The following is a 21,372-nucleotide window of genomic DNA, read 5'->3' as shown; positions in this document are numbered from 1 at the left end:
CTGTGAACCCAGGGCTCTCTCCCGGCAGATCATCGCCGCTCAGGAGGAGATGCTGCGCAAGGAGCGGGAGCTGGAGGAGGCGCGGAAGAAGTTGGCCATGATCCGGCAGCAGCAGTACAAGTTCCTGCCCTCGGAGCTGCGGGACGAGGAGCAGAATTGAGCCCCGCGCCCTCCCGCCGCTCACTGCACAGACTGCCGCCTGCCCGCCTGCTCCTATTTAAGATGACCCGCCTGGAGCAAAGGGCTGTCTGGGCTAGACCAGAGCTCTGTCTGCACCCAGAGCGCCGGGACTAACCCAGTTGCTGCTCCAAGCCGGCGCCGCACCAGCAACTCCACTTTGTCACCCAGCCCACCTTCCTGTGCACACCCAGGGCACAGCCAGTGTGCCTGGAAGGAACCGGCTGGGGTTGGAAGCTGGAGCTGCACCGGCTCAGGGCTCACCTGCCAGGAGAGCTCTTCAGGGGATTTTTCTGTGTGCCTTTATCATTCCCACTTGTGCTCCTTTCTTCTCTCTCCTCTGTGCGGGAGGGGGAGAGGCAAGCAGCTTGCCCTCTCCCATGCAATGGGGCGCAGGGAGCAGCATGGTCCCTCCCTGAGCTCCTGCACAGAGCCTCCTTTCACCTCCAATGCCTTATTGTTGGCTGAATCTTCCTCCTCCTCCTCTTCCTCTTCCTCCACAGCTTCCGTGGGAGGCACTGAGCCCTCTCCATGAGCATCTTCCTCAGCCTGGGCTCCTCTGGAGAGCAGCAGGTCTGGGAGCCACAGTGCCTCTGCTCAGGATGGGGGGGTTGCAACAGGTTCACCCCCAGAGCTGCTCTTTGCCTTCCTGCGGGGCTTCCCCCCGCCCGCGGCCCCAGCCAGCTCTGCCCTCCTCCTCCTTCCCAAGTGCCTGCATCATTTTCCAAGATCTGCAGTATTTTTGTAACTTTTCCATTTCTGTAGTATTGAGCCTGCAGCTTTCAAAGTTCATTTATTCCCCCGCCCAGCTCATGCCCTGCCCACTAACACCCAGCTCTTGCCGGGGTCCCGCAGCCCAGCATCCCACCCCTCCTCGGCTCCGGGACCCCCATCACTCCTTTGCACTCGCTGTGGCTTCTCTCACTATTTTGATACTTTAAGCATCCCATATTAAACATTGAAGGAAACCAGCTCCCCGCAAGGCTCTGGGGTGGGGTGGGGGATGCCAGTGTCTCCTTGGAAAAGATGCATTCATCAATAAACTGGTTTTCCTGCTTCCCTGCTGCCTGGGTATCAACGGGACGTCCCCCCACCCTGCCCCCAGGAGGAAGGGAGGGCTGGTGGGCAGGGGGCCACAGGCGCCTGCCCTCCCGGCAGAGGAAGGGGGAGCCTAGCACGGGTGTTTATACAGCATGGAAAGTATTTGAGGCACGTCCAGCCCCAGGCACCCGGCGGGCTGGACCCCCGCTGCCAGCCATGTGCCGGCCCTCACAGGTGCTGCTGGGGGGCCGCTGCTGGGGGGCCACCGCCGCGGGAGGGGGCCTTGGAGATTTTGTTGCTGGGGGATTTGGGCATTGGCAGGCAGGTAGCCAGGCTCCTGGCCCCATTACTGCTGCCAGCTGAAAATATCCCCTGTGTAGGGTGCTACAGGGGTGCAGGTGGGGGACGCCCCAGTCACTGGTGGCCCACCGGTGGGGAAGTGGCAGTGCTTGGCTTGCTGCGGGTCAGGGAATGTGGCTGGAGCTCTCATGGCTGCCGGCACTGAGCTCACGCCCCGAAATAGCCCCTCAGGGCCGACCTGTGCGGCAGCAGCTGCCCTGAGTGTGTCCCCACCTGTTCCCACCCTGTCACTCAGCAGGGGTTTGGGGGGCCTGGGCGGTTTTGGGATGGGCAGGGATGCTGTGGGGTGGAGCGGGGACGCAGGAGGACTGGTGCATGTCCCCTGCCTCCAGGACCTGTCCCTGGCCGGGTGAGCTACAAGCATTAGGAGCAGCGAGGGCAGCATCCCGCAGCATCCCAGCCGGCGACCCCTGTCCCCTTGTGGGCACATCCCCAGGCGTGCAGAGGGGCTGTCCCCCCTGGGACGCTCACCCGTGGCTGGGCTCCAGGGTGGATTTGTGGCTCTCGCAGGCATCCCAGTCCTCCCAGCTGTCCCCTGACAATCTGTGCTGGCCTGACCTGGCCCCAGGCTCTCACCCAGGTACCGGCCAGGCATGGGGCCCTTCTGAACGGTCAGCAAGGACAGTGAGTGGGCATGGTGTGGCAGCAGCCCTGGCCTCATCCTAGGGCTGAGGTAGATCTGGCACCCCCAACACAGGGTGGCAAGCACACACACACACACCCGTGTCCTCTGGGCTGGGTTACAGGTGAGGGGAGGTGGCACAGATACGAGCGACTTGGGGTTGGGACCCCTCTGAATCTCCCCCACTGAAGTGAGGGGTTATTTTGGTGGGGAGGTTTGGGCAAGCAGACACGGCTGCTTGGACCAGACACCACAGTCACGAGGGACGAGCACCTTCATGGGGACCCAAATCCAGCTGAGCTGGAGGCAAGCAGGGGAGCTGCAGCTTGACTTCTCGGGGACCCCAAGGGTGGGGGTGGGCAGGCTGTCGTGCAGGTTGCACTTGGGAAGTTCCTATTCAACAGCAGGACAAGGCTTTCCCCAGGAGAGTGGTCAGACCCTGGATTCCCATCCTTGGAGACCTTAGCACAGGGTGGCACTGGGCATGGGGCAGCAATGGGAGGGATGCATACCCACATGCCTCTGCACTCCTTTGTCCCAGAGATTGCCCCAGTGGATGGCCTTGAGGGCAGACTCATGGACCTGGGCACCTGGATGGCCCCAGCTGCGCTGGCCAGATGTGGCCATGATGTCCACAATAAAGAGCAATTGCATCCTTTGGGGGGACATCTGAGGTGTGAAGCCCTGCCTGGCTCCAGGGCAGCTGCCTGGCTGCTTGCCCCATGCACATCATCATCTTTCCCCTGTACCCTGAGCCCATGAAGTTGCTCTGGGCTGAAGCATCTCGCAGAAAACCACCCATCCTCACCCGGGAACAATGGGAGACTGATCTTCTCCCTCCCCTCAGAAGCCACGTGCTGGCAGTTACTGACTCTCCTGTCCAAATATGTGCCTAATTAGTCAGTATTAACAAATCCTCTCCAGAGTCCAGCAGCGGCTCTTCAGCTGCTTTCTCCACGGCGCCAGCAGCCCCTCGGCCCTTGGCTGCTCCCATCCCTCCCACACCCCCTCCAACCCAAGGCTGAGGGCTCCTAGAAAGCCACTTTCTCCAGCTCTTAAAAATTTCTTAAATCTCTCTGCTTGGAGCACCAGTGCCAGAGTGTTGCGGCAAACAAGGGCTGGATGCAGCCCTGGGGCCATGGATTGGGGGACACTGCACACCCCTCCTTGTCCTCGTCACATCCCAGCCTCCCCACGTGCCGCTCGGCTCCCGTGGCCCCTCCACCAGCTCCTTCCAGGCCCCCCCGGCCCAGAGCCCACCCTGCAGCTGGGAATGCACCAGAAGCATTTACGAGCGTTATTAAAGCGCGGGTTATTTTTGGAAGAGCCGGGATCTGAAGGGTTTGCATTTTTTTGCCTGTGGAATACGGTTTATTTAGAGCAGAAAGATGGAGAGGGACAGCGGGCTGCCTACACACCCCGTGTTGCCCTGAAATGCCACCTTATGGGCTGTGCACATGCTGGGTGCCTCCGTGGGTGCCGGGGATGGCGGCACTAGGGTGCAAGGCACTGGGGAGGTGGGCACCAGGGATCTCACACAGAGCTGGGGTCCTCCTGCCCCGCTATGATGCAGGAGCTGGATGGGGAGGTCAGGGGCTCAGCTTGCTTCTCTCCTGGGGGATTTTCCCCATGTGGCCAGCACCAGCCCACTGTGTCCCTGACTGCAATCACAGTTTATGAGTGTCCCCAGCTGCAATCACAGCCTGTGGGTGCCCCCGAGTGCAATCACAACCTGAGAGTGTCCCTAAGACTTCAGTGCCAGCCCATGGGTGTCCCCAAGTGCCATGCCACCCCTGAGGTGCCCCCAAGCCAGTGCCAGCAAGCAGGGTCTCTCATGCACCAGGGTGCAGTGACAGGGCATGGCGTGTGCCCGAGGGCAGTGATGTCTGTGCAATGTCCTCTGCTGCAGGGACAGCTCTGGCCAGAGCAGAGGCAGGTCTCAAGCCCTGGGGGTGGATGGCTGGTAGTGTCCCTGGGGCACAGGAACAGCGCACTGTCAGCCCACACAGTCCCCAAGGACAGGGCCAGACATGGTGTGTTCCCCACAGTGCTGAGAGGCCATAGGGGATACCCCCCAGCCTGGCGCCACTGGGGAAGTGCCATCAGAAATGCCCACACCTCAGTGCTCCAGGGTGTCCCTAGCACAGTGTCACTGGGTTGTCCTTAGTGCAATACCCTTGGGGTGTCTCTAGCCGAGTGCGACCAGTGTGTCCCCAGTACAATGCTCCGAGGTGTCTGGCGTGCAATACTCCTAGGGTGTTCCTAGCATGGTGTTGCTGGGCTGTCCCTAGTCCAGTGCCCCCCGGGGTACCCCTAGCACAGTGCTGTTGGCATGTCCTTTGCCCAGTGACACCAGGGTGCACCTAACACAGTGCCCTGGGATGCCCACAGCACATATCCGCAGGGTACCCCTAGGGCATTGGCCTGGGGTATCCCTTGCTTCGTCCTTGGGGGGTGTCACTAGTTCAGTGCCCTGGGGTGTCCCTCACCCAGTGCCACCAGGGTATCCTTAATCCAGTGCCGCTGGGGTGTCCCTAGCACAGTGGCACTGGGGTACCCTAATGCAGTGCCACCGGCATGTCCCTCGCCTGATGCCCCCCGGGTAGACCCTAGAGCATTGCCACCGGGATGTCCTTCTCACAGTGCCCCCGGGGTACCGCTAGAGCATTGCCCCGGGGCGTCCCTCGCACGGTGCCCCCGTGGGTGCCCGGCGCCGGGGTTGCGGCGGTGCCCGCCGGGGCTGCCGCCCCCCCTCCCCGTCCCGCTCGGTGCGGAGGCCGGTGGTGAGCCTGTCCCTAAAAGGTTCTGGCGGGCGGCGGGGGAGGTACCAGGGCGGCCCCCGGCGGGAGCAGCCCCTCCCCGGCTCTTAGGCTGCGCGGCGGGGTGGGAGGCGCAGTGCCGGTGCTCCCGTCGCCCCCGGTGCTCCGCGCCCCGCCGCCGCCCCGCGCCCCGCCGCCGCCCCACCGCCACCATGGAGGCCATCAAGAAGAAGATGCAGATGCTGAAGCTGGACAAGGAGAATGCCATCGACCGCGCCGAGCAGGCGGAGGCTGACAAGAAGCAGGCGGAAGACCGCTGCAAGCAGGTGGGTGCCCACAGACTCCCCCAGCATTGCCTGGGGACCCCCTTGCCTTAAGGGTCTCAAGCCCCATAGACCCCGTCCAGCTGGATAACACCAGCTGGGGACCTGGGGACTGTCCGCCCAAGGGGTGCCTAGCCCCCAGGGACCTCCCTAGCTGGGTGTCCAGCCTGTGGATCCCAGCTCTGGGGTTGCCCAGTGCTTGAGACCTTGCCTCATGGGGTCCCTGTCCCCAGGAACCTCACCCCACTGGGTGCCTGTACCTGGGACCTCACCCTGCCATGTGCCTGTCCCCAGTCTCCAGCACTCCAGCCTCTTGCCCCTGACCACTCATATTAGGCCCCTCAGTGTCCCCCAGAGTTGTATCCTCAAGTTGGGACCTCTGCAGTCCTGCCAGGCTCAGGGATGGTGGGAGTTGCTCTGGCCCTGGGGACCAAGGGCTCCCGCAGGATGTGTGGCCCCAAAGTTGATAGAGGGAGCATATCTGGGTGCTCCTGCTGTGCCCCCACTCTGGGTGTCCCCAGGAGGAGGATGGCTGTCCTCCCCCAGCCTTGTGGGCACCGCCATCCTCCCTGACTTCTGCCCTCCATCCCTTCCCCAGCTGGAGGAGGAACAGCAGGGCCTGCAGAAGAAGCTGAAGGGCACGGAGGATGAGGTGGAGAAGTACTCTGAGTCCGTCAAGGAGGCCCAGGAGAAGCTGGAGCAGGCAGAGAAGAAAGCTACAGACGTATGTAGGCGCGCCAGCAACTCCTCCCCTGCGCGGGCACAGGACCTCGGGGGGGTGAAGGAAGAGGGGGGCCTTATATGGAAAGCGTCCATGGGGAAGACTGTCAGGATCCCATTCCTGCGACGCTGACACTGAACTGGGCTGCGATGGAGGGCAGGGAGCGGACAGATCCTGCTCAGGGTGCGGTGGCCAGGCCAGCCACAGTGGGCACCACTCGGGTGGCTGGTCCTGCCGGCAGCTTTGTGGGCAGCTGCCTGCCTGGCTCCCCAAAACTAATGGGGACAAGTGTCCTGAGCTGTGTCACCAGTCCCCAGGCACGTGCCTCCACAATGCTTGTAGGAAAAACTCAATGGCACTTGCTAAGCTGGGGCAGGAAAGTGAAAAAGATACATGGAAAAAGCTCTTACCCGCAGCCAGTTGCCAAGTGCTGGCTGCAAGAAAGGATGCTTGGGGTGTGTGTGTGGGACTCAGTCATTTTGGGGTCCAATGTGCCACCCTGTACCCTAGGAAGGGCAAGGCCAGGATCAGTTTTATTTAGCGCTGTGACTGATGTTTCTCCTGGGAAATGGATCCTGCTGGGGAGATGTTAGGAAGGTGTTGAAATTGGCTTGTGCTCGGTCAGGATGAAGGGTGGAACAGCTGTGTGCGGGCACAGAGCCGCTCAGGAACAGGGTATAACGACCTGCGGTGCCACACAGGGTATTTGACACCCTATAAATAAATCCTCCTTTCGATAGCCAGTCCTTCTTTGATGAAAACCAACCCTGGAAACTGGAGGAGAAGCTAAAGGGGAGCCGGCTGGATGATGGCCAGCAGGGCACAGCCAGGCTTTTCAGGGCTGAGAACAAAAAATTCAATCCCAGCTGGTTTATGGAGCTAAATGGGGGAGATGCGTCAAATCCCCGAGGAGGCCGCCAAGGACAGGGGTGAGCTGACAAGGACGAGCAGCGACAGCACAAGTTCCTGGGGCGGCTCAGGACCATTGGGGTGTGGCCAGGGGTCTCCCCAGTGTTGTTTGCTGACCCTATGGGCCTGTCCCAGGTTAGTTAGATACTAAACCACATAGTTAAAATCCTCTGGAAGGGTACATTTATCTTGGCATGGGGTAGGCGTGTCAACCTGGGTAGGGTGGCTGCCGTATGTAGTGCGATCCATACCAGTCTGACTGGCTCCATGCTGGTGCAGAACAGGTCAAATTCAGTGTAGGGTCTGGCTGAGCACGGATGGGACGTCTGCAGTGTAGGGCTTGGAGGAAGGGGCAAATGGTGGCACTGGGTAGACGTTGGCCATGGGGTGCGGAGCAATTTGCTGCTGGCAGCAGGCTGTGCGGTGCTGTCCTGGCAGGGAGGGTGCATGTCCCTGCTCTCAGTCACAGCAGCTCAGCCAGTCTGCAGGCTTTGGCATGAAGAGTCCCATCCCACCAGATACAGGGGATGGGAGCCACCGACACCCTTCAGGGAAGGGCTGGAGACAGAGGCATGGTGAAGGAGCAGTGTCAGGGAGGGCAGGCTGGCTGTGGTGGGTGCTGCAGGCAGGGATGGGAGCCCATCACCAGCACAGCCACCCTGGGTCCATGCTGAAGCCTGAACAGGCTGTGCTGTGTGCGGGGCTCTGGGAGTCACCCTGTCCCAGGCACCTGAACATGCTGACAGCACTAAGTGCCAGGGCTGGTGTCACATCCTCCCCAGAGCGAGGTGCAGAGTAACTCCAGGCTCCAGCAAAGGAAGTGCAGGGTAGACCCCCAGCCCCCACCACCTGCCTTCCCAGGGACCCCCGTGTTCCCCTTGGCTGCCAAGACAGTGTGTGCCTGTGAGCACAAACCATCCCTTGGCCAGGTCAGGGCCCGTTACAGCAACACAGGCAGGCTCCTGCTCTCTGCAAAAATGTCAACATATACCATAAAATAAGTCTCCCCCTGCTCTGGCACTGGCCTGTCTCCAGCACTGGGTGGCAGTGCATGAAGCCCTCGGGGACTGCACTAAGGGGTGCAAAGTGAACCCCTGGGCACTTGGAGGGGAGTCAGATGGTGGCACAGACTGGGGAGCGCCTGACCCCTGATCAGCAGCTCCATGTCGCTGACGGGCCCTTCACAGCAGCCCTACGAGGCTGCCGTGGCTCCACCACCTCTTGTCCCCAGGAGCCTGCGGTGCCCAGGGCGGGATATGGACAGAGGCTGCTGGGCACAGTGCAGCCGGGACAGTGAGTTTAGCCAGAGCAGCCCCCTCCAGCTCCCTGCATCCCCGGCCGGTGGCCTGTCCCCGGCCACCCTAGCAGGGCCCAGGGAAACTTCACAGTTCCCAGGCCATGATCCCGAAAGCTTCACCCAAGTTCCCGCCCCGGTTGCTCTCCCTGGCCGAGACTTTGCTCTTATTTGGCGATTCCCTGAGCCAGTGGGAGGGAACGGGGCTCTGCTGGGAAGTGACTGCATCCCTGGGTGGGGCCAGAGCAGGAGGCACCCAGCCTGGCCACGGCGGGACCGGGGTGGCTGACCCCCGAACCCGCCCCCCTACCCGCCCCCGCACCTGCCTGCAGCCAGCTCGTCCCTGCACCATTCCTGCCAGGGACCCCAGTTTCTGCTCCAGGCCCTGTGCGCTGCTTAGGGAGCGCTCTTGGCACCCAGGTGTTGGGCTGGGAGCAGGGGCAGGACTGGCCGGGACCAAGGCCAAAGCAAGGCCATGTGCTCCCAGGGGACCTCCAGCACCACCTCTTCCGCTGCCACTTGGCAGCGGGACGTGGGGCTGCAGGGTTCTGCTGGTGGTGCAGCTGGGCTCCCCCAGGACGCCTGGCCCCAGAGCCGAGGGCAGCTGGCAGGGTCAGCTTGGGAATTGGTGTCCCTGTAGGCAGGTGTGAAGTGCAGCCGGGGCTGCCTGGGAGCTGTCAGTGCTCCTTAAGGGAGGATCGAATGCCACCAGTGCTGGCCCCCCATTATGGGTCAGGGCGTGTGCCCCCACCAGGATGCAGAGCCAGGACCTGGGGACTGGTCCCCCCCACAGGGCAGCTGGGGAGTCCAGGGGACTCCATGGGTCCCAGGTGTCTCTGTGGGGCTGCTGGCCAGGTCCTTGCCTTGGGGAGAGGATGCTGAGGGGCTAAGTGGGATGGCCACTGTGGACCTGGCTGTGCCCCGGGGCCCCAGACCCAGGTACCCCGGGGGGATGCCAAGGAGCGGGCTTTGCCCCATCTGCCGCATGCCTCTCACTGACTTACCCACGGGTCAGAAGTCCACGCGCTATAGCAGGGGGTGTGGAGGGCAGAGCTCAGGGAGCACCCATGGGTACACCGCTCTGTGCCCACGGGGGCTCGCAGGGGCCAGCCTCCGGTGCTCCCACACTCCCTGGGCCCCTTTTCCCCAGGGAAATGGATTCCCTGCGCTCCTCTCCATCACTCTGGGGGATTTCAGTGGGACATGCGCCCCTGCCTGGAGGGCACCATGCACCCTGCCCAGGGAGGGGACGATGTGCCCTGCCTTGGGGGGTGGGGGCTGTGTCCCGTATCATGGGGGGCACTGTGTGCCCTGTCTGGGGGTACCGTGTGCCCTGCCTGCAGGAACTGTGCGTCTGCTTGGGGGGAGACCATGCACCCTGCCCGGGGTGGGGGGACAGTGTGCCCTCGCCAGACGCGGCTGCACGTCTTGCCTTGGGGGGGATAGGGACAGGGACCCCGTTCTGGGGAGGACTACGCGTCCTGCCCGTGGTGTGGTTGGAGGGCACCCTGTGTCCTATTTGGAGTTTGGGGGGACTGCGCACCCCTCCTGATGTGGGAACTGTCTCCTGCCGGGGGTGGGCACCGTGCACCCAGCCCAGGGGTCCGCGCGCGCTGCCCGGTGGGAGCGGCGTCCCAGGTCGGTCTGTGGCGGCAGGAGGAGGAGGAGGAGCAGGAAGGGATGGAGGCAGGGCGGGCGGCGGGAGCGGCCGCTGCCTGAGCGCTTCCTGCTGGAGCCGGGCGGATCCCACAAAGGGCTCGGCGGCGCGGCTTCCCCGCCGGCAGCCCCCCGCCATGGCCGGCATCAGCTCTATCGACGCCGTCAAGAAGAAGATCCAGAGCCTGCAGCAGGTGGCCGACGAGGCGGAGGAGCGCGCCGAGCACCTGCAGCGGGAGGCCGATGCCGAGCGGCAGGCCCGGGAGCGGGTAAGGGCGGCCGCGGGTGGGTGGGGGGCTCTCCGGGATGCCCCACCGGCTCCGGCCCCGCCGCCAGTATCCTTCCCTGCGGGATGCCGCCGGCCATCCCCCGCCGCCCTCCGCCCCGGTAGCCAGGCTGGCTGACCTGGGAGTAGAGCCCCCGGAGGTCCCGGGGGAGGGGACTGCTGCCATTCCGGTGTGGCGGCGGATGGCAAACCCCCCCGCCCCGGGCAGGGGGCTTCGGGCAGCGTCGCTGCCTCCGGGCTGCTTCCTCCGGCCGCTTCGCCAGCGGGTCTTGCGAGGGGATGCTCACTGCGACGGGGGTCCCCAGGGCTTGCCCGGCTCGCCGGGCAGCGGGGAGCAGTCGGCGGCCAGCTCTGACTCGGCTCTGCTTGGGATCGGGCAGATCCTGGGAAAGGATCCCCTCCCTCGGAGGCCGGCGGTGTGCACAGCAGAAAATCCCACGCCCAGGCTCTTGCCTGGCTTCCAGCGGGTTCTGCAGCCCGGGCCGCAGCAGTCGCAGAGCCTTGAGCTCTCCAGCGCGTCCCTTCGCGGGGACAAGCCACCCCTCCGCGCTGCCACAGGCCAAAATTTCCACTCTGGCAGTGGGACGGCATTTCCAAGCTGCAGCTTGTTCCTGGTTTGGCTTTTTTTTTTATTGTTGTTTGGTCTGTATTTTTTTTCTTCCTTTTTCCTATGCCCACTCTTTTAACATCCTCACTGTATCAGGAGCGGCAGAGCTGGGTGCGGTACCCAGGTTGTTGTCACTCGGGCAGCATGCAGAGGAAATGGCCCCTTCCTGCAGCCACAGATCGGGTTCCGCAGACACTTGGCGGTGCTGGAGAGCTCATGTTCCCAAGTGTCCATCCGGGCAGCTCTGACCCGCTCTGAGGGTGATTCCCTGTGGAAAAAAACTCCCGCCGGGGTGAGGCAGATGGCACAGGGAGAGCATCGCCCCGCGGGGGCCAGCCCCAGCTCCCCGTTGGGCAGTATGGCTCGGGATGACCAATTGGTGCGCCTGGAAAAAGAGTGTTTACGGGTCAGAGGTGGCTGCTGTGCCAGCTGTGGGGCTGGCCACCCTCCCGGCGTGCAGCCAGCCGCACCCGTCCCCACGCCGTCGGTCGCCACAGGGGACTGTGGGTGCTCAGCGGGGCCATGCAGGGTGACAGCGCCTTGCTGCTCCCATGGTCCCCCAGCTTGGCCAACGTCCTCTGGGGAATTCCCAGCCCTGGAGCATGAGGCCAGACAGGACTGGGTGCTGCAGCCAGCCAGGCCTGCTCCAGCCTGTGAATAAGCAGGAGACATTATCCCCTGGGTTGATGCATGCCTCCCTGCATCTTGGTGCATGGGGCTGCTCCCCATGGTGAGGTCTCATCGCCACCCATCCCTTTGCACCCAGGGTTTGTCTTCCCTGCAGCCCCCCTGGCAGGGAGTGGTGCTGGGAGCCGCTGAGGCAGCGTTTCCCGGCAGTGGTGATTGAGCTGGAGGCGTCTACCAACTGGAAAGACCGTGAGGCTAGGCATTGAGGGGCTGGCGGGGGGCCAGGGCCACTGCTCCCGGATGGCCCCAGCTCCTGCCTCACATGCGGGGAGCCTGGGAAAGTGGGGGGCCTGAGTCCCGCAGGCCCCCTGCGGCCGCAGCTTGGCTGGGCGCCAGCCTGCCAAAGGCAACTTGCTCCATTGCCCCTGGCACTGAGCTGCACTGCACATCATCTGCAGGGGGTGACCGTGCTCAGCTTTGGGCTGCCCCGTTGTGCAGGGCTGGGGGGGTTCTCACAGGAAAGGCTCCCATCTCGCTCCGCTGCCTCCATAAACAGGAAATCCACAAGCAGCTCCTATCTCCTTTTCAGGAGTGAAGCCGCACAGGGCATTCCTCCCCCTTTACTCATTGCTCTGCAAACCCCAAATACCATCCCCATGACGGCACGGCTGCTCTGGCTACCCTACCCCAGCGAACATGCCTTGCTCCTCTCTGGAGCTGGAGCTGGAGGTGCGAGGATGTGGTGGAGGGGCTCCACATGCCAGGCTGTTGTTGCATGGCTGGGAGAAGCCAGCATCAAACAGGGTGCTAGAAGTGGAGAAAACCTAGTTGTTCCTATGGAAAGGTGAGGGGATGCATGATCAGGCATCCCATTCCAGCAAGCGCTGACTTGTTGCACAGTGCCAAGGAGTGTTCTGGAGAATGAATGCAGAAGTAACCATTGAAAATAATTTATGTATACATATACATATATATATGAGACATGGGGTGACTGAGCGGTTTCTGCTCCCCCAGGCTGAGGCTGAAGTGGCTTCTCTGAACCGCCGTATCCAGTTGGTGGAGGAGGAGCTGGACCGAGCCCAGGAGCGCCTGGCCACCGCCCTGCAGAAGCTGGAAGAAGCTGAGAAGGCGGCTGATGAGAGCGAGAGGTGTGATGGGAAGGGAGAGTGGGGGTGGCATCGGGTCACCATTGATTGCACGCAGACCCTTCGGTTTTGCACTGGGGTCCCTCTGAAATGACCTTGTGGGGTTTGTGTTGGTTTTCCTGCAGACCCCAAAGGGTGGAGAGCAAAGGCAACAATGCAGAGAAGTCCACCAGCTACAGGCATTCTTAAAAAGGCTTTGAAATTTCCAGGGCACCCATAAAATCCTGAAAAATTTTATCTGGTGTTTATACAAATATTAGGCTGTAACCAAAGCTGGAGCTTTGAACCTGTTTTCTGCCCCAGAGTAGTCTCCTATGCTCAAAGGGCTGAACAGCAGCCCAGGAGGGGACATCTGTTCCTGGGAACCAAGGTCAGCTTTTGAGAACAAACCAGCCTCATTCAAAAAAACGTCCTGCAATGTATGTTGCCCCATCCTTGCGCCAAGCAGGTTTCCTGGGCAGGAGCTGGGCAGGCAAGGGTGCTCAGGCTGTACGGGAGTGCCCAGGCATGTCACGGCATTCCTGACAGTTGCATGAGCTCTTCCTTCCATTGGGAAAGACCAGTTTGAGCAACAGCATCCAAGTGAGAGAATTCTTCAGGAGTCCCTGCCATGGGGGTTTGCAGGGGTTCAGTGACCCCCTGCTTGTGAGCATTACCCCTGAATGGGAAAAGGCTTTGCCATGTGATGTTTCCAAGCATTTCATAAAGGTTGCTGGCCTGTCAGGCTGCTTTTGTGGACATTGTTGCTGTCTCGTCCTGGGGTGCACACATTTTTTCCCCAAATGATGAGTTCAGAAGCTGCCTGATTGAGAGGCACCATAGCCACGTCTCCACACTCTGGAACATGGTCCTGGAGCCAACTCGGCTGCTTTAATTGTGTGCAGGAGCATCCTTGGGGTACCCACATACTGCATGGTGTGGCCAGCGAGTGCCAGCATCCCCACACCATGTCTCTGGAGCTGGCGGGTGGGTACAGCGAGCAGGCAGGAGGTGCAGGTGCCACCTCAACCCATGGCAGTAACCTCTTCTGGCTTGGGCTTTCCTCAGAGGCATGAAGGTCATCGAAAACAGGGCCATGAAGGATGAGGAGAAGATGGAGCTCCAGGAAATGCAGCTGAAGGAGGCAAAGCACATAGCGGAGGAGGCTGACCGCAAATACGAGGAGGTGCATGCCCACACCCACATGCCCCTTCCCCAGTCCTGAACCCCTGGCAGCAGCCCTGTGCTCCCAGCGCTGACAGTGTGGCGCTGACATGTGCCTCTGGCTGCTGTTGACAGGTTGCCCGCAAGCTGGTTGTCCTTGAGGGAGAGCTGGAGCGCTCGGAGGAGAGGGCAGAGGTGGCAGAGAGGTAAGCGGGGCTCCCAGCGGGCAGCGTGCAGGGGTCCCGTGCAGCCCTTGCCCCAAGTCCCTGGCAGCCATGGGGATGGGGATGTCTGTGTTGGGATAGGGATGTCCTTCCCTGGGAGCAGCAGGATCTGCCAGTGGGGTGGTCCCTGGGCTCTCAGGCTGGGGGAAGTGGGATGCCACCGGCAGCACATCCTTGACCCTGTTCTCTGCTGTCCCCACCCCGGGGTGCCCCTCTTGCACCCCAGCCGAGCAAGACAGTTGGAAGAAGAGCTGCGGACCATGGACCAGACTCTCAAATCCCTCATTGCCTCAGAGGAAGAGGTACTGGGCAACACACAGCAGCCCCCCTCTCTCCGTTGCTGTCTCTTGAACTGTGCAAGCCACCTCTCTCCCATCTGCACCGCTGCCTCTGCCACCAACCTCCCCTTGTCTCCCCCTCCGGCGGGTGCAGGCTGGGCACACTCCTCCATCCTTCCGTGCCTGCTCTCCTTGGTGGGGCTGGCAAGAGCCCGGCCGGTGGTGATGCACGGGGTGTCCGTGTGAGGAAGCACAAGGAACGGATGAATGGATGCATCCCAGCAGCTCCCGTTCGCAGTGGCTCTGCTCCTTCTCCACCTGCACTGAGTTTTCTCCTCTCTCAACATGTTCTCTCTCTTTCTTTCCTCCTTCCCCACGCCCACTCTTTCTGCTCCCCCATCTCTCCTCTACCCACCCCTCGGCCTGCTCCCCCTCCTGGTGGCCCCTGCTTGGGATGTAGTAAATGTGGTGACCTAGAGGAAGAGCTGAAAATTGTCACCAACAACTTGAAGTCCCTGGAGGCCCAGGCTGACAAGGTAGGACTTGCCAGGGCTGCTGGGGCTGGGCAGAGTGCGTGGGGTCTGGGGGTGCTGGGGTCTCCCGCTAGCACGAAGGACAGCTGGAGGCATCCCATGGGGCTCACAGGCACCTGTCTCTGTCTCTGCAGTATTCCACCAAGGAAGACAAGTATGAGGAGGAAATCAAGCTCCTAGGGGAAAAACTGAAGGAGGTAAGGGGTGCAGGGCCAGCACTGTATTGGTGCAGGCATGAATGTGCCATCCCCTGTGGGTTTTGACTCCGTTATGCCCGTGTCCTCTCACCCTTCTTGAAATTGCAGCCACGCAGCGTGGCAGTTGTGTGGGTTTGAGACGCCCCGAGGGGAGCATCAGCCTGCTCTGGTTCAGGATGTGAGGGTCTGTGATGCCCTTGTCCCTTGCCTGTCCCAGCAGAGGGCTCATGGGGGATGGTATGGGACAAGCAGACAGAGCAGATTTGGGATGCGGTACAGCCTGCACCATCCCCATTGTGCCATGCACTCACCCCCCCCTCTCCTCTCCACACTTTCACAGGCTGAGACCCGAGCGGAGTTTGCAGAGAGGTCTGTGGCAAAGCTGGAGAAAACCATCGATGATCTAGAAGGTAAAATGTCCCCTCTGGCCCCAAGTCCCTCTTTGCTGGGGAGCACTTGCCGGGATGGGGCCAGGCAGGGCTTGGCTGGGGTGAGGGGGTGGGCTGGGGTCCTGGGAGCAGGGAGGCTGGATGCCGTGGTATCTGATGCAGGAGCGCAGAGCTGCTGGGTTCTGGGCTCTGCCCTTGGGTGGGAAATAGGGCCACATCCACACTGCCTGTGCCCGCATGCTCCTGCCGTCTTGGCCCCTGCTCACAGCCACTCTCTCTCTCTCTGCCACCCACCTCCCTGCCCTGCTCCACCATTTGTCCCCACACCTGCCCACTGCCTGCAGATGAAGTCTATGCACAGAAGATGAAGTACAAAGCCATCAGCGAGGAGCTGGACAATGCACTTAATGATATCACCTCCCTCTGAGCCTCCCATCGGCCACCAGCACTCCACCCCCTTGCCTGCCTCTCCCCTCCTCAGCTCAGCTACTTGCCTGCCCAGCTGTTGTACCGCTCTCCCTGCCCGCTCTGTCCTCTTCTGTCCTTCCTAGCCTGTGCCCATCTGTCAGCTCCTTTGGGACAGGAGCCAGCCCACGCTGTTTCCACAATACCCCTTTTTGTGGGGAGATGAGGTGTAGGTGCTTAGGGGTGTTTGGCATGGCAGGGGAGCAGCCCCTGGAACCCCCATGTGGTTGGCGCACAGTGCCCACGCAGTTGCAGGTCCATGACCCAGCATTCCCCAGTGGGGAACAGAGCTATACCTGGGAGCCCTTTGCTCCAGTAGCTCCCTCCTTGGCTCCCTGGAAGCACAAGCACTGGGAGCTCTGCTGCTCTGGGGCCGGGGTAGCTGCCTGCCCCCCACAACCCTCCCAGCAAAGCAAGTGCTGCTTGCTGGGCCCAGGGTGGGGAGGACCTGCACAGGGGAAGCGGCACCACCGCCAAAGCTCAGGCCCGGGAGATGGCAGGTTGGGTCTGGCTGTGCAGGCAGCCCTTTCCTAGGCAGGCAGATCCCAGACTCCCAGCTTTTCTTTCACCCCTGCCTCCCTCTGTCCTTCGCACATTGCTCTTCAGTTTGCATTTCATGACTTTTATGTTCTGTCCTTCTGGGTACTGAGTTGGTCTCAATAAAGCATTTTCTTTCCTTGGTTTCTCCTTTGTTTTCTTCATGCTGCTCTGTCCCTCATCTCCTGCCTCTCTCACTTGGGTGCTGGCAGCTGGGTGGTAGGAGGTGGTTCCTGGCAGCTCACAGCTGCAGGACCTGTGGGACAGCTGTGGCCAAGTCCCAGGCAGGTCCTGTGCTGCCAGGCTGAGCAGGATGGGGATGTCTGTGCCTTGGCCTGGGGGATGACCTCTACCACCCCCACCAGCTCTCACACACAGCTTTCCTCATCTCGTGTCATTATCTCCATGACTCTTTTGGCCTGAAACAGCAGGGTTAGACCTGGTCCTGTCCATTCCCTGTACCCACTCCCAACCATTGCCTGCAAGCACCAGTCAGCCCTGGCATGTCCTGCACCAGTATCCCTTGATGAAGGGGCTGACCCTACCCTTCAGCAGCGATCCTGAAGCAGGTCCCTCCTCCTCCTCCTTTCTCAGCATCCTACCCTGCCCCACAAGCCAGATTCCAAACTGATGGACAGCACAGCCCTGTTGCTGCTCTGGGACTGGCTGCCTCCTCCTGCCAACCCAGATCGTCCCTGCTGCTGGCTGGGTGGTTGCAAGATTTCCAGCGAGGACTTTGGAGAACACTGTCTCTTCACTAACTTGCCTTTCTCTCTCTCTTCCCTCTGCTGCGCTGATGTCTCTGTTTTCTCTAGAGCGCTCCCGGCAGGAGGCTGAGAAAAACCGTGTTCTCAGTAACGAGCTGCGGGTCATCCTTACCGAACTTAACAACTGAGCTGCCCAGAGCTCCCGGCCCCATTGCAGCCTCCCTGCCCTGCTTTGGCCAGGCTGACTTGGGGCTGGAGTCCCTGCCTGCTCCCCACCTGGGCTAGGCGGGGTCTGGAGCCTTGGCTTATCCCCCTGGGGGTAACTGCCCTGCTGGGGGGGACAACAGGGAGACCCTCTGGAGCTGATTAGTTTTTCTTGGGTGAGGAATGATGGTTTTTGTGATGTCCTGGGATGCCCATGCACTGATGGTTGTCCCCCAGCATCAGCCTGGCCCTGCTGGGGAGGAATGCAGTGGTTTTTATTTCCCCCTTCCTCCCCTTGTCCCAGGAGTTGGTGGCATGCCTCTTCCTCCTCACTCTGGTCACCCCAAACTGTGCAGGGAGGATCCCCTCAGAGTGGGGTCCCTGGAGGCTGCTGGGTGGGTTGGCAGAGGAGCTAGGGTCCCGGCAGCACCTGCTGCCCCAAACTTGGGGTGGGGGACAGGGAAGACCCCAGCAAGGAGCGCTAGGAGATGGGAATGGGTGGGCAGAGCTCATGTCACATCCCTGTCTCTAGAGGGAAGGAGGATGCTGTCTGGAAGTGAGTGCTGGAGGAGGCTGCCTCAGCAGCAGGCTGCTTGGAAGAGCTTGTCCCTGCAGCCTCATTATCTCTCGTCCTTCTCTCTCTGCTGTCCTCACTGCCCACCTTCCCGGGCTCCTGTCTCACTCCTCTTCCTCATGGAGCACCGCTGGGTCATACAGCAGGCACTGACTTTCCTCTTTTGCTGGCCAAGGGTTTGTGTGCATGCCCACAGCCAGATGGTGGTGATACCCCAGGGCAGGACCTGCTGGTGGCTGGCTGGAGAATGGTACCCACCAGCAGTACCCGTGCTGCAGAGGGCCCAGCCATGGGTAACAGGGCTCCATGGGAAGATGGAATTGCTGAAAAGTGGGGATCACCTGTCCTCAGTGACTGGTCTGGCTGCCCTGGCAGGTCCCGGAGTGGCTGGGCTCATCCCTGCCAAAGGTGCAGCTCCTTGCGTGGACTCTGCTGTGCAGGGACATCCTGCTTGACTGGAGGCTGGCCCTGTACTGAAATGTCTGTGTGTGTGTGTGTGTGTGTGTGTCTGTGCTTGGCGTGGTGTGTGTGGGTCTGGCTGCACCTGGGTACTCTTGGGCTGTGTCTGTGTGCGTGGCTGGGTATCCCTTATATTCACAGAGAGTTTGGCCAGTGCCAAAGAGGAGAACGTGGGCATCCACCAGGTCCTGGACCAGACCTTACTGGAGCTGAACAACCTCTGAGCTGCCCTGGGGACACCCCATCCCTCTTCCCTACCCCACACGTGCACCCCACTGGCATGCTCAGGACGTCATCAGCTGAACTGCGACTTGGCCAAATCCACACACCCATTGAGAAGGGAAGCCCTGCAGTCTAACACCATGGCTCGGGAATGTCTTATCTGTGCACAGCCTGTCTGGCTCTGTCCTGTCTTCAAGTCCAAATATTAAAGCAGTTTGACAAGATGGATGGGTGCGCTTGGTCCTTGTGGGTGGATGCAGGTCATGGGAGGCATGGTGGGCTTCTCCCTGCCCAGTTTGTGCAAGGATGGGCTTGGGTCCAGGGTGGGTATGGCCTGTGTAAGGATGTCCTCTGCGGCCATGGGGGGCTGGGAGCAATAACAAACACACTGCGTTCCCTTGTCTCCATCGCTTCCTTGGGATGCACAGCCTCAAGCTCAATCCAAACTGATCATCCTCTTCAAGTGCACATATGTCACTGGGGTGTCCCATTCCACAGCCAGCATGTTACCCACCTGGGGAAGCCACGCTGTCTTTGGCCTCTCTGTGGAATCTAATTAATGGTTCACAACGCCTTCTGAGCATGCATACAAGCGTGTGACCATGCATGTGCATGTTGTTAGTTATCAGGGTCTTCTCCGGGTCTGTGGTTAGCTGCCTACCCTGCGTACTCTTTGCAGTTTCTATTACTATTTGCTGAACGCCTGCCTGAGGGACAGCTGTATAAACTGCAGCTATTAATGCAGTAGGCAACCACTTCCCAAAGCATTCAGGAAGTTTGCCCTGGCTTGCTGTATTTTCTCCAACACAAAGAGAAGAGCAGCAGGATGTGCCTCATCGCTGGCACCAAAGTGAGTTGGATTCCCTGGGGATGCCCAAAGCCATGATCTACTCCTGTCCTCCACTTCAGGCCTCTCCGCAATGTGCACCGAGCCTTCTTGTCCCAAGCAGCCTGGGGGATAACCCTCTAAAAGTGCAGCCTCATGCTGCCAGGAAATGTAATTCATGCAGTCCCCTTGCTGAGCCAGGCCATCACCCCAGCAAGTGGCCAACAGGGATAGCTTTCATTATCTGCTTTCCTTTATTTGCTGCGCCTCTTAGCTCAGGAAAGGAGGGTGGTGAGATTGCATCTCTTTCCTGCCCAGGTGTTGCCGGCCTCCTGCCCTCCCCTTGGCCCGGCACCTCTGGTTTGTGGCTCTGAGACCTTTTCCTACTGGGAAAAGGTCTTCCCGTGCACGGGATGCTCATTTTCTGTGTCCTCCCAGGATGCAAGACCCTCTGTGAGCCACAGCTTCCTGCCTAGATGTGCTGGAGGGAAGGACAGTGCACAGCTGTCCTGGCTTACCAAGCTGGCCCTGCACAAGGGCCGGAGCGCCTCCTTGGGCCTGCCTTGCTTTTCCGCAGCACATCAGCTAAGCCGTTGCTGTTGTTTAGTCAAAGCACCTTCCAGGCAGAGGCTTGTCTGGCTGTGAAAGGAACAAGAGTGTAAAACCACCTCTTTCTCCAGAAGCCTACACCCTGCACTGCAAACAAGCCTCCCCTGTGCTTCTATCAGGGTGCGTCCCTAGTGCCCAGCCTCTGAGCACCCTTCGCCTTCCTGCTGGGACAATGAGCCTTTCACACCCAGTGGTTTTCCCCATTAGCTGCTGCTGCCTCCTGGTTTGGACCAGTCCATTTAACTTCTATTTACACCCAGTTGCGAGGGCCTTTTTTTCCCCCTCTGAACTTTCTGTGGTTTGTTAGTTAGATCCTGGCTGCTGTTCCCAGGTGATGCTCTGCCCCAAAGACATAAGCCTATCTTTCATGGTCCAGCAAAGCTGTGCATTTTCTCCATCCTCCCACCCATCTCCTTCCCCCATGGCCCTGCATAAGGACACAGGCAAGGGGAAGCTCTGGGAGACCAGGGCACTGTGGAGCTGCTGGCAGGGGAGCTGGACCTGAAGGGATATCTCCCCACAGGCATCCCCACTCAGGTCCATGCTGAGAGCCGCAATGGCTGTCCCCTCCTCCCTCCCTCCCTCTGCACCTCTCCTGTTGAATTTCAACCTTTGGATTTGTTTATCTTGGCCTGACAGACCACAAAGCTCCCCAGAGAGCTTTCAGCCCTGGTGTAGGCTGCCCATCCCATTGATAAACCACCACATTAACCTCCAGCAGCCTCTCACCTCCGCTCTCTTCTCCAGTTTTCTCATGTCTCATTGCCTCATCTCATCTCCGAATCCTTCCTAGTGAATACCCTTCAATTACATTTTGGAGGGGAAGGACCACAGAAAGAGCATCACAAAGCAGGTTGATGAGACATGTTCAGCTGGACACAGACCACTGCCACCCCCCTGTATTTACAGCCTGAGACATTTGGGTGAGGGCAGGAAGAGCTGTGTTGCCAATCTGTGCAGGTTTTGCAGGGCTTGGGGCGATTTCGGAGGCTGCTTAAATCCAAGTGCCATACAAAGCCCCCAGTCTCCAAATCGATATTACGGATTTGTTGATGCCAGTGGAGGACAAGGCAGCTGGGGACCCTTGGGGACAGCCAGCACACCTCACCCGGCCCCCCCGACTGTCCCAGGCCCGGGGGGGCAGCGCAGGGAACCCCTCTGGGGTGGCCCCTGAGGGGTCCCCCCGACAGGGCCAGCTGCCCCGGCTGCAGGCCGCATTCTTCCACGACAGGATGGCATCCCGTCCCCTGCAGGCTGTGTGCCCCCGGTGCAGGCCGCACCCACCCGTGACAGGACCGGGTCACCCCCGCTGCAGGCCGCGCCCATCCCTGACAGAACCGGGCCACCCTCCCGTGACAGGCCACGCCCACCCGTGTGTCCCGCCCCCGCGGCAGGCCGCGCCCCGCCATCGCAGCCCCGCCCCTGCCCCGCCCCGCCCTGGCCCCGCCCCTGCTCCGCCCCAGCGCGCCACTTCCGGC

General features: G+C 60.9%; 2 protein-coding genes across 15 annotated transcripts in view; both read left to right on the top strand.

The window, feature by feature from the left end:
- The window catches only part of TLN1 (talin 1), a 35,253-nt gene extending 34,017 nt beyond the window's left edge, over positions 1-1,236 (top strand). For all 3 annotated transcript variants that reach the window (XM_075078809.1, XM_075078810.1, XM_075078808.1), the window contains one exon: positions 29-1,236. In XM_075078809.1, coding sequence (XP_074934910.1) covers positions 29-160 — 132 coding nt within the window. In that variant the 3' untranslated portion in view covers positions 161-1,236. The remainder of the gene's footprint in view (positions 1-28) is intronic.
- Positions 1,237-5,035: 3,799 nt separating this feature from the next.
- TPM2 (tropomyosin 2) lies at positions 5,036-18,683 on the top strand. Of its 12 annotated transcripts, none has more exons than XM_075078819.1 (9): positions 5,036-5,285; positions 5,881-6,006; positions 12,397-12,530; positions 13,575-13,692; positions 13,806-13,876; positions 14,633-14,708; positions 14,840-14,902; positions 15,243-15,312; positions 15,636-16,439. In XM_075078819.1, the coding sequence occupies exons 1-9, from the start codon at positions 5,172-5,174 to the stop codon at positions 15,716-15,718; spliced, it is 855 nt and encodes a 284-aa protein (XP_074934920.1). In that variant the 5' UTR covers positions 5,036-5,171; the 3' UTR covers positions 15,719-16,439. The 12 variants fall into 12 exon arrangements, 11 of the variants coding, with proteins under 11 accessions (XP_074934920.1, XP_074934917.1, XP_074934921.1 ...); XR_012657988.1 differs by having other exon boundaries at positions 5,071-5,285; positions 14,121-14,708; XM_075078816.1 differs by lacking the exons at positions 14,633-14,708; positions 15,636-16,439 and adding exons at positions 14,121-14,196; positions 18,379-18,683 and having other exon boundaries at positions 5,075-5,285.
- Positions 18,684-21,372: the final 2,689 nt, after the last annotated feature.

Source organism: Phalacrocorax aristotelis, chromosome Z, assembly GCF_949628215.1.
Source record: "Phalacrocorax aristotelis chromosome Z, bGulAri2.1, whole genome shotgun sequence".
NCBI classification, from domain to species: domain Eukaryota; kingdom Metazoa; phylum Chordata; class Aves; order Suliformes; family Phalacrocoracidae; genus Phalacrocorax; species Phalacrocorax aristotelis.
This window is presented reverse-complemented; position numbering and strand designations above follow the sequence as displayed.